Below are 13,910 nucleotides of genomic sequence, written 5' to 3' on the forward strand. Positions count from 1 at the left end.
GTTTCAGTGATCAAAAGTACTGTGATCCATTAGTGATGTCTGCCACAAGTGTGGGGTTGGAGGTGGCAGTATGAGTGCCATGGATTTTCCATCCTTTTTCTATATAGATGTTTTATTCTCTTAGTTTGCTTGTCAACAAACTGTCCTTGAGGTCAGGGAATTCATGAATCCTATACAATGTTATGCACCGAATTGGTGCTCGAATTTATCAAATTTTTGTCTCTATAATAGTTTGGTTGTGAGGACATAGCCACTCACTTTGCCTGACTGAGTCACTTTCTTGCAACTTGCCCTGGATGTATGTGTGGACTTTTCTGGTTGGGTTTTTCCCCTTGGTCTCTGTGGATAATTATCCAAGGTGGAGTGGGGGCCGTTCTGAACACTTTTTCACGAAACACTTTCATGAATCAGAATGAGGGGTATGCAGGTGGCACAGGGTCACAACCCCCTCCTTGGCTTTCATGCCCACATGGCCATCAAATACAAAGCAGCAGACACGACTTCTGAGTCACAAGCAGGTGTTTTTCAGAAGGCAGCAGGATTCCACGCTCCACCCCCTTTCCACAGGGCCGGAAGCAGCCTCAGCCTGCAGAGACCTTGCTGTGGCTGCTTATGTGTGGGAGTCTGGGGAAGGGAGGACCTACCCTGATGTTGTCGAAGGAAGCCTTGTTGGTGATGTCATACAGCAGAAGCAAGGCTGGAGGGGGAGAGGATCACAGAGGGGACTTAAGCAGCAGCACCGGTGCTACAAGGGGCTGGGGTAGGGGATGGAGGGTGCAAGGGACTTACCCTGAGCGTCTCTGTAATAAGCATGGGTGACGCTTCGGAACCGTTCCTGGCCGGCGGTGTCCCAGATCTGGGAAGAGATGGAGAAATGGTTAGAAGGAGGCAGGGTGCAAGGACTGTGCTGGGTGGAGGGGGCCTGCTTTGTGGTATGAGATGTCTGTGGGAAGGTGGGGCTGTTTCCCTCTTTAGGTTCTCATGAGCTCCTAAGCATCCGATGACCTGGAGAGTAGCAGTTATTGAGTTCTCAAGCTCATTCAGATCATCTCCTCTCCCCCAGCCCAGGGACTGGGGATGTCCCACCTCCTAAGAGCAGACAAAGCCTAGGCAGCTTGGGAGGAGACAGATGGAGGCTAAGTTTGTCTGAAGGCATTTTGAGTCGCCTTTCATAGATGAGAGGGTGCCTGGGAACTGCTTTTTCTGCAGACATCAAACAAACAAAAGCCATTTCCTCTCCTGGGCCCCACAGGAAATTACCCCAGGCAGAGGGCAGGGCTGCAGGCCTCCTGTGGTTCAGGGTGAGAAGCAAGGGCAGATCCTCCACCATCCCTCCGTAACCCCAGCCTCTGGTCTCACCTGCAGCTTCACCCTCATGCCATCCACGGTTACCACCTTGTTCTGAAAGAGAAAAAGGCAAAGGCTGGGAGGGCAGGAGTTGGGTGGCTCTTCAGCTCTGTAGACATCCTGTCTTGGTCCCTCTCCAGGCCTAGAGTGGGTGCAGCGAGCTCCAGAACCATCTCCAGCTGGATCATACCATCAGGGCAGCAGGAACCACATCCCCAGACACCTCCACTGTGGGAGTCCTCTCTTCTGGGGACTGTGTCTGCCCTTCACACAACAGCAGGGCAAGAGGACCCTGAGAAGCTTCCTGGCGCTCTCCAGGGATCAGGCAGCCCAGGGCTGGAGGCCTGGGTGCTGCTGGAGGCCCTGCCCTTTTTTTCACTTTGGTCTCCCTCTCCTGGAGCCTGGCCTGGGACTGTGACTGAGCCCCTGCAGATGGGGTGCTTGCCTGCATCCTGGGGTCCTGAGGCTACATCTGCAGTGGCATCTTTCCTCTAGCTGCCCGCTAATTTCTAGTGAAGGAAGCGTTTGCCTTCTGCCTGCTTGAAGCTGTAGCGCCCCACCTGCCAGGGTAAGATCTTTTCTCTGTCGGGTGCTTTGGGTGGTAGCACTCAGCATCTCTGACGAGGATTTGTAAGATGGAGTTGTCAAAGTGAGAGGGAGGGTCCCTGGTGAGCTGCTGTTTCCCCACGTGGCCAGCCAGCTATTTTTTTTTTTTTTGGAGATGGAGTCTCACTCTGTCACCCAGGCTGGAGTGCAGTGGTGCGATCTCGGTTCACTGCAACCTCCATCTCCCGGGTTCAAGCAATTCCCTGCCTCAGCTTCCCGAGTAGCTGAGATTACAGATGCCCACCACCATGCCTGGCTAATGTTTGTATTTTTAGTAGAGACAGGGTTTCAGCATCTTGGCCAGGCTGGTCTTGAACTTCTGACCTCGTGATCCACCCACCTCAGCCTCCCAAAGTGCTGGGATTACAGGCTTGAGCCACCGCACCTGGTGGTTTTTTTTTTTTTTTTTTTTTTACTAGTTTTACTTTTTTTTTTTTAACTGGTTTGAACTAGGATTACAGGTGCACACCACCATGCCTGGCAATTTTTTTTTTTTTTTTTTTGTATTTTCAGTAGAGACAGGGTTTAACCATGTTGACCAGGCTGGTCTTGAACTCCTGACCTCAGGTGATCCTCCTGCCTTGGCCTCCCGAAGTGCTGGGATTACAGGTGTGAACCACTGCACTGGGCCAAGCCCAGTTCCTAAACCCCAGAGCAGGGCTGTGCTTCCCAGGAACTCCAGAAAGACTGCTTGACTTTTGAGGTCTTGCCAAAGGGGCACAGGTAGGAGGGCAAGGAGCAGGGGCTCTGAGGGCCAAGACATTCTGCTTATGCCATGTGTGTGGTTGCCCTGCTTGGGAGAAGTCCCCCAGGAATGGAGGTGGACATGAAGACTCAGTCTTGTTTTCTTGTATCTTGTAGTTGGGCAAGGAGCCAACCCTGCCCAGTCTACTTTGACCCGGCCACTTCTGTGGTCCTGGGGGAGTGGGTTGTGTGCCCTCCAGCCCTGAGCCTCGGGAGTCCCTGGGAGCCAGGGTGAGCAATGGGAGGGCAACCCCCTGTGCCTGAGCCACAGCCCTGGCTCGCTGGAAGCAGGCGCCTGCAGCCACCTCACCCTGAAGTCTATGCCGACAGTGGCTATGAAGGTTCCGGACAGGAAGGCCCCATCTTTGAATTGGATCAGGAAACACGTTTTGCCGACGCCTGAGTCTCCCAGAAGCATCACCTAGGAGGTGGGGGCAGAGGCAGTTAATAGGGAGTCAGAGGGAGCTTCTGGGATTCCAGGAGGGACACATGGAGAGGATCAGAGGAGAAATGGGTGCTGGCACGGATGCTGACCACACCAAGGGGCACCTGCTTCCAGAAAGCCTGCCGCCACCCTCACCCTGCCTCTCCTCTCCAAGCTCCTTGGCTCAGTCTCCTAGGCTCTCCCTCTGACCCTCCTGCCCTCGTTCAAGTTCCTGGAAGCCTGAGTTGAGACCTCACCATGAATAGGTCCCCAAGTGCGCTTGGTGGCCCCAGAGAAACACCGCATTTGCACAGTCTAGACGCTGGCCACATTTGCCCATAGCCACATCGTGCAGAGATTCCGCGCCTCTGTGTGCTCATGTCATCCCATTCGTGAGTACACGCATGGGCTAGACTACGCTGATGGGAAAGGAAGTGTCAATATCTTGGACAAGGATTCCCACCCAAGGGAGTCTATCAAGATCTGCTGGGGGTGGGGAATGGTCATTTGCATATTCTATAACGACTATTGTTTGGGTTTCCTTTTAGGGGGCGGTTGCGACATTCATCTGGAAGTTTCTAATGACATTTTATGTTTATTAAAAGGTTGCATAAGGCCGGGTGCGGTGGCTCTTGTCTGTAATTCTAGCACTTTGGGAGGCTAAGATGGGCGGATCACCTGAGTTCAGGAGTTTAGATCAGCCTGGCCAACATGGTGAAATCTCGTCTCTACTAAAAATACAAAAAATTAGCTGGAAGTGGTGGTGCATGCCTGTAACCCCAGTTACTTGGGAGGCTGAGGCAGGAGAATAGCTTGAACCCAGAAAGCAGAGGTTGTAGTGAGCCAAAATTGCACCACTGCACTCCAGCCTGGGTGACCGAGTGAGACTCTGTCTCAAAAAAAAAAAAAAAAAAAAAGGCTGGCACAGTGGCTCACGCCTATAATCCAGCACTTTCGGAGGCTGAGGTGGGCGGATCACCTGAGGTCAGGGGTTCTAGACCAGCCTGACCAATATGACGAAACCCCATCTTTACTAAAAATACAAAAATTAGCTGGCATGGTGGCATGCTCCTGTAATCCCAGCTAGTCGGGAGGCTGAGACCGGAGAGTAGCTTGAAATTGGGAGGTGGAGGTTGCAGTAAGCTGAGATCACGCCATTGCACTCCAGCCTGGGTAACAGGAGGAAAATTCCATCTCAAAAAGAAAAAAAATTGCATGAATTAGGGAAGGTTGAAATTTATACTTAAGTGGGGAGATGTGTAGTCGGAAGTTCTTTCAGCAGAAACCTTCCCTGTGGGATGCATGGCTGCAGATCGGCATCCTGGGGTTGCTGTGGGTAGCGGGGACAGGAGTGCCAGGGAAGGAACCTACGGAGGGGTGTGGCCCTCTCCTTTACTGTCTGTGAGGCTCTGCTCATCTTCTCCAGGGACACGCAGGAATGGTGGAGAGGAGCCCTTTGTCCCGTCATTCCCCAGTCTTGGAGAACAGGGATCTAGACCCAATGCTGGATTTTCCCAACTGCTGGTTAGATGACTTCATGGGTTGAGCGGGGACTAGGTTTGAATGATTTTTGAGGCTCTGAATTTGACTGTGGAGCCCAAAGGCATTCCTGCTGTTGGCATGGGGTACTGGGATGAGTTAACTTTGGTGGAGAAGCAGGGGCGGCTGAGCAGAAGGAGTATGAAAGATGGGTCTTGGTTTGTAAATGGCCTACTGTGTGACTTCAGGAAGATTCCTTAACCTTTCTGTGGCATGGTTTCCATAGTTGGTAGAAGGAGGAGGGATAATTTCTTTGAGGCCTTTCTAGAGTCTGGTCATGGCTAGAGCAAGTCATTGTGGTGTGAACCACCTAAGACCCAGGGAAGAGTTGGCACAGGGGTGGGAACTGCCTGCCTGTGGCCCCCATCACCCGTCTGGTCCAAGGAGTGCCTGCCAGGCTCCGCTCAGAGGGTCCTGGGCTCAGTCCCCTGGGGCAGTTCCGGGGAGGCTGGGGACCAACTCTCCTGCCAGTGTTGCTTGGCCTGGGAACAGATGGCCTGGTGGGAGATAGGAGCTCTCTGGAGCCTCCACTCCTCCCTGGCTCCTGGGTTCCAGCCCCGGAGCAGGAAGGAGGGAGGGAGGGCCAGTCTTTGTGTACTTTACAGATCACAGCTGCCTTGAGCAAACGATGCCAGCTACCCACCCAGCTTGGTGATTCCACCAAACACAAACAGCAGCCTAGCATGGCCACCTCCTAGGCAAACAATCCAGCTGGTTTGCAGGGCAACAAGGTCAGGCAGTCCCCCTCAGCCTGGGGCCTGGGCAGCAGCAGCTCCCCGTTCCCCGAGGGTGCAGGGGCCCATTTCCTGCCACAAGCCCACACAGGACGCCTATCTCAACGGCTCTGGGCAGATGACTTGCTGAGTGGCTTCCCCTGAAACACTGGGGTGGAGGCTGAGGCTTCCAGCAAGGGTAAGCCCTGGTGTTGGGGAGGAAACCGAGGCACAGAGAGAGGCAGGTCTCCTTCAAGGCCATGCGGCAGAATCCAGGATAGCCCTCACGCCACCCCTAACCCTGCAGAGGAGAAGTGGAAGCTCTAGGCTCCCTCAGCAATTCTTTCAGAGTTTCTGGTACCTGCTCACTCTAAGGACATAGATGGAAAGCGACAGACCAGTGTCCACTGCTGCCCCCACCCGCTTCCATACAGGGCACTCCTGTAAAGGGAGCAAGCCCCAGAGAGCATCCCAGGAGCTCTCTCAAGTGCAGGATGTGAGAGACCATTCACTGAGATCTTTCTCAGGTTGGAAGAATTCCCAGGTGGGCTGCAGGCCGGCTGGCAACCTCCTTCTGGGAGGAGGGGCTTCCGATTGAGAGAGGAAGGTGGGGAGGCAGTTCCTGGAGCGGGTGAAAAGGGAAGGGAGCAGCTGGGGGACCTCAGGCCTCAAACCGGGATGTCAGAGCTCAGGGCTTAGCTCGGAAAATGGCATTACCGCCAGTTGCTCCGCCAGCAGGGGACGTCCTCTCCGAGTCTCCGTGCGGTCCCCATCTCCCAGCGCTTCCCAGCCTGAGCTCCCAGCGCTTCTCAACCTTGAGAGTTGCGCGCTAACCCTCACCAAGAAGCATGGGCTCCCGGGGGCTCAAATCGGCCAGAGTGTGGCAGAAGAGAACTGAGTTGGGGCCGGCGGGGGGGATCACTCAGTCCTGGCGATCTTCCGCGCCCCGCCCCCACCGAACCAGCAGAGACCCCTAGGGCTTGGGACGGCCCCAGGGGCTGTGTCCTGACCCTCTCTCCCTCTCATCTCTGGGAGACCCAGATACCCGCGGGGGAAGGGCTGAGTCCAACCCAGACGCAGCCAGGAAGGGGCTTGCGCCGAGGAGGGCGGGGGTCTCACGGAGAAGGCCCACCCACCTTGCCCGTGAGGTCGTAGCTCGGACTGCAGGGCGGGGAGCGCTTGGGGGCCTCGCCATCCTGGGTGGCAGTGGCGCCAGCCGTGCCCGTCATGTCCCCAGACGAGAGGTGAGCAGGGCCGGCCCGCAGGCGAGGGAGAGCGCAGGAACCGCCCCGCCCACTCCTTCCCCTCCTTAGACCAGGACCCCGCAGGCTCCTCCCTCCTTCCCGCCGCCCCCTCGACGCCACCGGCTAGGAGCTGGCTGTTCCCCGAGGGCGCGCAGAGCCGCGGGGTTGGCGCCAAGGGACAGACGGCCTTCCCGAGCAACACCGGCCCGGCTCCGTGGGCTTGGGCCACATCTTCCGGTCCCCTGTGGTCGCCAGCCGCGGGCTCGGTTGCCCCTGGGGGAGCGGGCCGCGGGGACCCCGCCTGCTGCGGACGCGTTCCCGTAGCCGCTGCGCAGCGCGACAGCAGGCGGCGCCCGAGCTCCGGGCCGTGGGCGGTCCCCAGGTGGCGAGGCGGGGAGCTGGGGACCCCTGGGCTGTGCCTCCGCGGATAGCGCCCAGACAGTTCCGCTTCTGCTAAGACACCCGGCCCGAGCTCATCTGAACATAGTTTTGTTAACCAACCCACACTCGCCTTGCTGCACAAGTAAGCTGAGGTGTTTTGGGGCCTCTGCCTGGTGCGGGGACTTTGACCCTGGATCACCCTGGCCTGTTGGGCTGTACCCAGAACGTCCCACCAGGGGAGAGCGCAGCACACATCTCCAAGTGGACGGCTCCTGAAGGCGGGGCGGGCCTTCTTAACCTGTGACACTCACCTTGGCCTGGAGGAGGAGCCAAATGAATTCATGAAGTCGTGGATCATTTTGAGCAGAGCTGCCAGGATATCCCAGGCACCTGGGGTGCCAGTAGCAGAGCTCAGGGGCTCTGTGACCTGGGCCGCCCTTTCCATTACCCCCATCTCCACATTCTGTAAGCAGCTTCAGGTCACCAAGGAACAGGACGGGTGCTTTACAGAGGGACTGTTTGGGGGGTGTGTAGGGAGAGGAGAGCTGGAGAGGGGTACCGGTACCTTTTTTTTTTTTGAGATGCTTCTCTGGTTCAAGCGATTCTCCTGCCTCAGCCTCCTGAGTAGCAGGGATTACAGGTGCGCGGCACCACACCTGGCTAATTTTTTGGGGTTTTTAGTAAAGACGGGGTTTCATCATGTCGCTAAGTTGGTCTGACTCCCGACCTCAGGTGATCCTCCCCTTCCTACACTCCCAAAGTGCTGGGATTACAGGCACGAGCCACTGTACCTGGCCTGCACTTCTTAACTTAGGTGTGGAGGTGAGGAGCAGGGGCAGATGTGGCTTATGGGCCACCCTAGGCCTGTGGGGACTGACTTTGCACACCAGCCACCAGCCCTGTATTTTTTTTTCATCAGTTGGAGCTATTTTCTGGCAGCTGGGAGAAGTGCCCTGAGTGGGGACAGAGTTGATCTCCAGTAAGAAGTGTGGGTTATCTCTTCTGGAGGTGGGCATGCTATAACCTCAGCTGGGCATAGGGCAGGACTCAAACAGGGAGACACCAACCGGAGAGGAGGCTGCACAGCCCGCTACAGAGCCATGGTGTTGATTGCTATTTGGATGCCAGAGGCTCTTGCTGCAAATAATGCCAGGTCTGCTCAATGCCGTGGGCTCCCGGAGATGGAGTCTCACTTTGTCGTCTAGGCTGGAGTGCAGTGGTGGGATCTCAGCTCACTGCAACCTCTGCCTCCCAAGTTCAAGCAATTCTCCTGCTTCAGCCTCTGGAGCAGCTGGGACTATAGGCACCCACCACCACGCCTGGCTAATTTTTGTATTCTTAGCAGAGATGAGGTTTCACTATGTTGGCCAGGCTGGTCTTGAACTGCTAAACTCAGGCGATATGCCTACCTTGGCCTCCCAAAGTCCAAAGTGCTGGGATTACAAGCCTGAGCCACCGCACCTGACCTGGGATGCGATTTTCTTTCCCTCCCTTCCTTCCTCCCTCCTTCCTTCCTTCCTTCTTTCCTTCCTTCCTTCCTTCTTTTCTTTTCTTTCCTTTTCTTTTCTTTCGAGATGGAGCTCTGTCGCCCAGGTTGAAGTGCAATGGGACGATCTCGGCTCACTGCAATGTCTGCTTCCCAGATTCAAGCCATTCTCCCACCTCAGCCTCCTGAGTAGCTGGGATTACAGGTGCCCACCTTTATTCCTGGCTAATTTTTGTAGAGACAGGGTTTCACCATATTGGCCAGGCTGGTCTTGAACTCCTGATCTCAGGTGATCTGCCCACCTTAGCCTCCCAAAGTGTCGGGATTACAGGCGTGAGCCACTGTGCCTGACCTGGATTCGGGTTTTCATTGCAGGAGGTAGACGGTGGAGGAAGAATGAGAGAGGGGATGGGGGCTGTGCCCCGTGCTCACCTTCTACTGTAAACCATGCTGTTATAGGTTGAATTGTGTCCCCCAGAGATAGGTTGAAGTCTGAACCACCAGCCCCTCAGATCGTGCCCTTACTCGGAAATGTGGTCATTGCAGATATTCATTAAGATGAGGTTATACTGGCATAGGGTGGGCCATTAATCTGGTATGACTGGTGTCTTGAGAAGAGAGAGACACAGGGAAGACAGCCAGGTGAAGGCAGAGGTGAGATGAGCCACGCGGCTGCAAGCCAAGGAATGCCAAGGGTTCCTGGGAGCCGCCAGGGCCGTAGAAGAGGAAGGAAGGACCCTTCCCTGGAGCCTTCAGAGGGAACATGACCCTGCGGGTACCTTGCGTTCAGGTTTCCAGCCTCCAGCTGTGGTTCGTGTTGTTGGCTCCAAGGCCCTCTGTGTCCTCTGATGGGTTTGGAACAGAGAGGGTTGAACATCAGCGTGAGTCATCCAGAAGGAGCAGCGAAACTTCCTTGCTGTGTTGCTGTGCTAGTTTGAATGGAGGATTCTGATCGAGGGAAGAAGTCCTTGAACACGGGAGAGGAGCTGTGGGCTCTCCTCCCGGCAGTCCCTGTCTGGCCTGCCGGGTCTGCGATGTGTGGGCAATGTCATACTTGGAGGGTGCGTACACTCTCCCCAGAGCCTCTGTAATGTTCTGCAGGGTGTTCAAGGGCAGCCTTGGGCGAGTGCCCCCCGGGGGAGCGGGTCATGGGGACCCCACCTGCTGCGGACGCATTCAGGCAGGGGATGAGCAGAGTGAGAGTATTTTATTTATTTATTTTTTTGAGATGGAGTCTCGCTGTTGCCTAGGCTGGAGTGCAGTGGCGCTATCTCAGCTCACTGCAACCTCTGCCTCCTGGTTCAAGCTATTCCCCTGCCTCAGCCTCCTGAGTAGCTGGGACTGCAGGCTCACACCACCACACCAGGCTATTTTTTGTATTTTTAGTAGAGATAGGGTTTTGCCATGTTGGCCAGGCTGGTCTCAAACTCCTGGCCTCAAGTGATCTGCCCGCCTCAGTCTCCCAAAGTGCTGGGATTATAGGCGTGAGCCACCATGCCGGGCCTGAGTGAGGGTTTTGAAAGAGGAATTTTGCGGCAGTCTTAAGGCAAGACTAGGGAATTTGGGGGAAACTGAGGAGAGAGGTAACAAGGAGGACCTGAACTGTGGTGGGAGGGGCTGGCTGGTGAACGCTACTGACGTCAGTGCCCCATAACCGCATCGGCAGGACCCCCACAGCCAGTTTGATAGAGCTGGTGCTGGAGAATTTAGGGAAGGTCTTGGCTGAGAGGCATCTACACAGGACCTGGGGAGATCCCACTTCCAGAAGGCAGTGGGTCTGGTAGTTTATGGGGTGAAGGCACTCCCCAGGCTGTTACTTTGCTCACTTCTGGCTCCTCCAAAGTGGGAGACCAGGGGCTCCGTCCCTCCCCTGACCTGGGCCGCACTTAGCCTCCTGAGTGGAGCCAGTGGGAGCTTCTGCCTCCCTTCGCATCACGCAGGAATTCCAGGCTTCAGCCTGGCCGGCGATAGGGCCCTTATCCATGCAATATCAAACCTCAGTGTGAAGGACAGATGGGTAAATGAGTGTCTGGTAGCCTGGCTCTCTGGGGACCCCCAGACTGCTGATATCTGGAGGAGACCCCGATGTCCTCCAGTTCTTTGCTCAGGTGTCCCCAGGCTGTTTCGGGCCAGGGCCTCAGGCCCCCACTCAGTGTAAGCAGCCAACAGGTTTGTCCTGAGATATACCAGGACATCGGGTGCTGGCCATGCCCACGGAGAAAGCCCAGCCTGTCCCGTCTCAGAGCTTTGGGCTCATAGTTGACCACACATTTTCTTTTTCCTTCAAAAGGAATCGGCCCCAATTTTCTTCCCAAGCTAGCGGCAAAATGTGGAGATCTCACCTCTGTGGTCTGTGGAATGTGAATCAGATTTTGCATGTCTGATTCAGCCACATTCACCCCACTCTTCCCTCCTCACCAGACAGGCAGAAAGGTGGGTGAGGAGATGTGGTGTGCCCCTGAGGGCAGGGTGTGCCCTGGCTGCTGAGGGCAGACTGGGCCTGGGCTGGGGCAGGTGACGCCTGCCACCAGGTCATTCTGGTCCGCTTCATGGCAGTGTGGTTCAAGACGGATTGCCAGGCAGCCTTGGCCTCCTGGGTCTCAGCCCTGCCCTATTCAGCACTACCGGAGCCCAGCCGCTCCCAGTCGGGTGAGAGCCCTGGGCACTGGTGTTTCAGGGATGACTCCAGGCCCCAGAACACACCCGAGTCAAGTTCTTGCTTCCACTTTGCCTCCTGGAAGTTCACCCAGAAACCATGTCCGTTCTGAACCCGTCTTCCTGGCTGTGACCCAGTGGGCAAGCCCATTTTCTGGGTTTTCCTCTCTCTCTTCCCATCAGCATGGCACTGCTGTGACCAGACCCCGAGTGTGACCTCACAGGCCCTGTGCTCTGGTCCCAGAAGCTCCCAAACATCTGCGTTGTCCAAGAAGAGATGTTTGCTCTTCTCCATCTCGGGATGCTAGGATTCTGGGGTCCCAAGAGAGGGCCCTGCTCCTCCTGCCACAGTCCGAGAGAGGAGTGGAACCCTCTCCCAAGGTCTTCCCAGGAATTTTAGGCAGCTGCGGCTGCAGGCATGGGACAGTGCCTGGAGATGGGATGTGTGGGAGAGGAGGAATCTCTTGGCCCACAGAAGGGCTGTGGGCAGAAAAAGCCGAGGGCGCTGGGAGGGTGCTGGGCTTCCTTAACCCAAGCCACTCTCTTACCATTTTACCGAGGGCTAAACACGGAACTGTAACCTTGGCCTGCCAGCTCCCTGAGACCCGTGTGTCAATCAATGCTAAGTTTGGACTGTGCTGAAAACTTTGTCATCCCTTTGTCCCTCCGGAATCTTCTTGCCTTGGAGGGCTGACCTGAGCGATCCCATATTAAGATTTTTTTTTGCTTTCTGGTTTCCACTTGTGTTCATCCAGTGTGGAGCCCCAGAAGGAGATGGGGAGCATCAGGAGAGTGAGGAGGAATAGGGGATTGTTTTCCTGGCTGCCTCCCTGGAGGGCTCGCATGGGCTGCTTGGTCCGTCCACTGAAGTTCCCACGCAGCTCCTGCCAGGCGGCTCACCCAACAGTCCTCTTTGCCCCTGGGTTCTGGTGAGGGTACCTTCCCTTCCTGCCTGAGGGTAGAGGTGAGCGGAATTCCTAGACTACCCAGGGGCAGTGCACCCTCCCTCCTGGCCACCCAACACCCTCCTGCACCTCGGGGAACAGTCTTCTCGTTAATCCTCCATGAATGAGCCAATGTGAGTGGTGTCCAGCTGCTTCCTGCTGGCGCTCAACAGAAACACACTGGGGCCCTGAGCCCAGGTGCAGAGCTGGCAGTGCCAGCCAGTGCTTACCGTGAATCCGATGCCCACAGTGGCCGAGAAGGAGCCCGGGATGAACTTGCCCTGATCAAACTGAACCAGCAGAGACGTCTTTCCCACGCCACTGTCGCCCACCAGGATGGTCTGGAAGGGAGCAACAGAGAGAGGGGTGAGGGGCTGCAATGTGAGCCAGCCTCAGAGATGTCCCTGTGGCTGTGGGAGTGGGTTTTTCTAAGCATGCACGTGCACAACATGCACATACACACACAAACACACATGCACAAGACATGGACACACACCTGCAGACACAGAAAAGCACATGTATACACACACAGAACACCCATGCACACACAAATATAGAGCACACACATGCATGCAGACACACACAGAAACACACATGCATACAGAAATACATACATACACAGACACATATGTACAACACATGCACACAAAAACGTGCACACAGGAACACAGAACAAACATGCACACACACGAACACATGCACACACATAGAGAAGACACACATATGCACACAGACACACAAAACACATGTGTACACAGAAACACACATGCATACATACAATACACATAGAACACACACATGCACATGCACATACACACAGAATGTGCACATGCACACAGACACACACATGGAAGCATGTGTACCAATATGTACACACATATACCAACATGTACACACATATACAAATACAAGCACACATGCGCACACACAGAAACACACATTTGCACAGACATGCATATACACAGACACATGTGCACACAAACATATGCACACAGAAACACACGTACACAGATATGCACAGAGACACAGATGCACATGTACATACACAGAAATAGAAACACACAGACATACATATACAGACATGCACACACACACACACATGAACACACAGAGATATGTGTAACAAACATATATCTATACACATACATATGCACATACAGACATGTGCACATGCACACAGACACATATACACAGGCACTGACACACAGGCACACACATTCACAGACATGCAGCATACACACAAACATGCACAAATATAAACACAAACACAGCCACAGACACGCACATACATACATGCAAACACATACACATGCACACAGACACACAGACACCCACACATACACCCAGGCACACAAACATATTAAAGTCTCGATTTTCCACTGAAGTCACTGAAAGAGGCATGAAGGCACAGAGGAGATCTCCCTCCAACCCAAGTTTATGAGCATCTGAAGTGACCATGAGAATGTGTCTTTCAGACTTCCAACCACAGGGGCATAAATGACGGAGGGTCCCCACTGCCATGCTCTAAAATCTATCATTGTTGTGTTTGCACCGAAGTCATGCTTCCTACAGGCAATTACAAGCCAAAGGCAGAGCAAGGCAGGGACACTGAGGCAGCCCTGTTCCTGGGAGACACAGGACCCCTCTAACAGTTGAGTTTGCTCAAGGACTCCCTCATGGCCTTGCACGACCCTCCAGAGACTCCAAGGTGGTCTAGGATACTTCCACACAACATTTCTGCCCTCTCTCCTTCACGGGGGATCCAACCTGCATCATGGTGTCAAGGCTCCCCCAGCTTCCCTGGCATCTACTCTGTTTTTCTCGTAG

At 54.9% G+C, this 13,910-nt stretch overlaps 1 protein-coding gene across 4 annotated transcripts in view; it reads right to left on the bottom strand.

Annotated features, from left to right (window-relative positions):
• Nucleotides 1-13,910, bottom strand: part of RAB37 (RAB37, member RAS oncogene family) — a 72,072-nt gene that overhangs the window by 3,618 nt on the left and 54,544 nt on the right. The window contains exons 2-6 of one of the 4 annotated variants that reach the window (XM_064369494.1): nucleotides 12,314-12,424; nucleotides 3,008-3,118; nucleotides 1,360-1,401; nucleotides 790-856; nucleotides 645-697 (exon numbers count right to left, since the gene is read on the bottom strand). In XM_064369494.1, coding sequence (XP_064225564.1) covers nucleotides 645-697; nucleotides 790-856; nucleotides 1,360-1,401; nucleotides 3,008-3,118; nucleotides 12,314-12,424 — 384 coding nt within the window. Of the gene's footprint in view, nucleotides 1-644; nucleotides 698-789; nucleotides 857-1,359; nucleotides 1,402-3,007; nucleotides 3,119-6,509; nucleotides 6,603-12,313; nucleotides 12,425-13,910 lie in introns of those variants that run through there. The other 3 variants (XM_064369495.1, XM_064369496.1, XM_012447083.3) reach the window with 3 other exon arrangements.

This window comes from Aotus nancymaae, unplaced genomic scaffold, assembly GCF_030222135.1.
Source record: "Aotus nancymaae isolate 86718 unplaced genomic scaffold, 86718_ANA_hifiasm-v0.15.2.pri h1tg000089l, whole genome shotgun sequence".
Taxonomy (NCBI): domain Eukaryota; kingdom Metazoa; phylum Chordata; class Mammalia; order Primates; family Aotidae; genus Aotus; species Aotus nancymaae.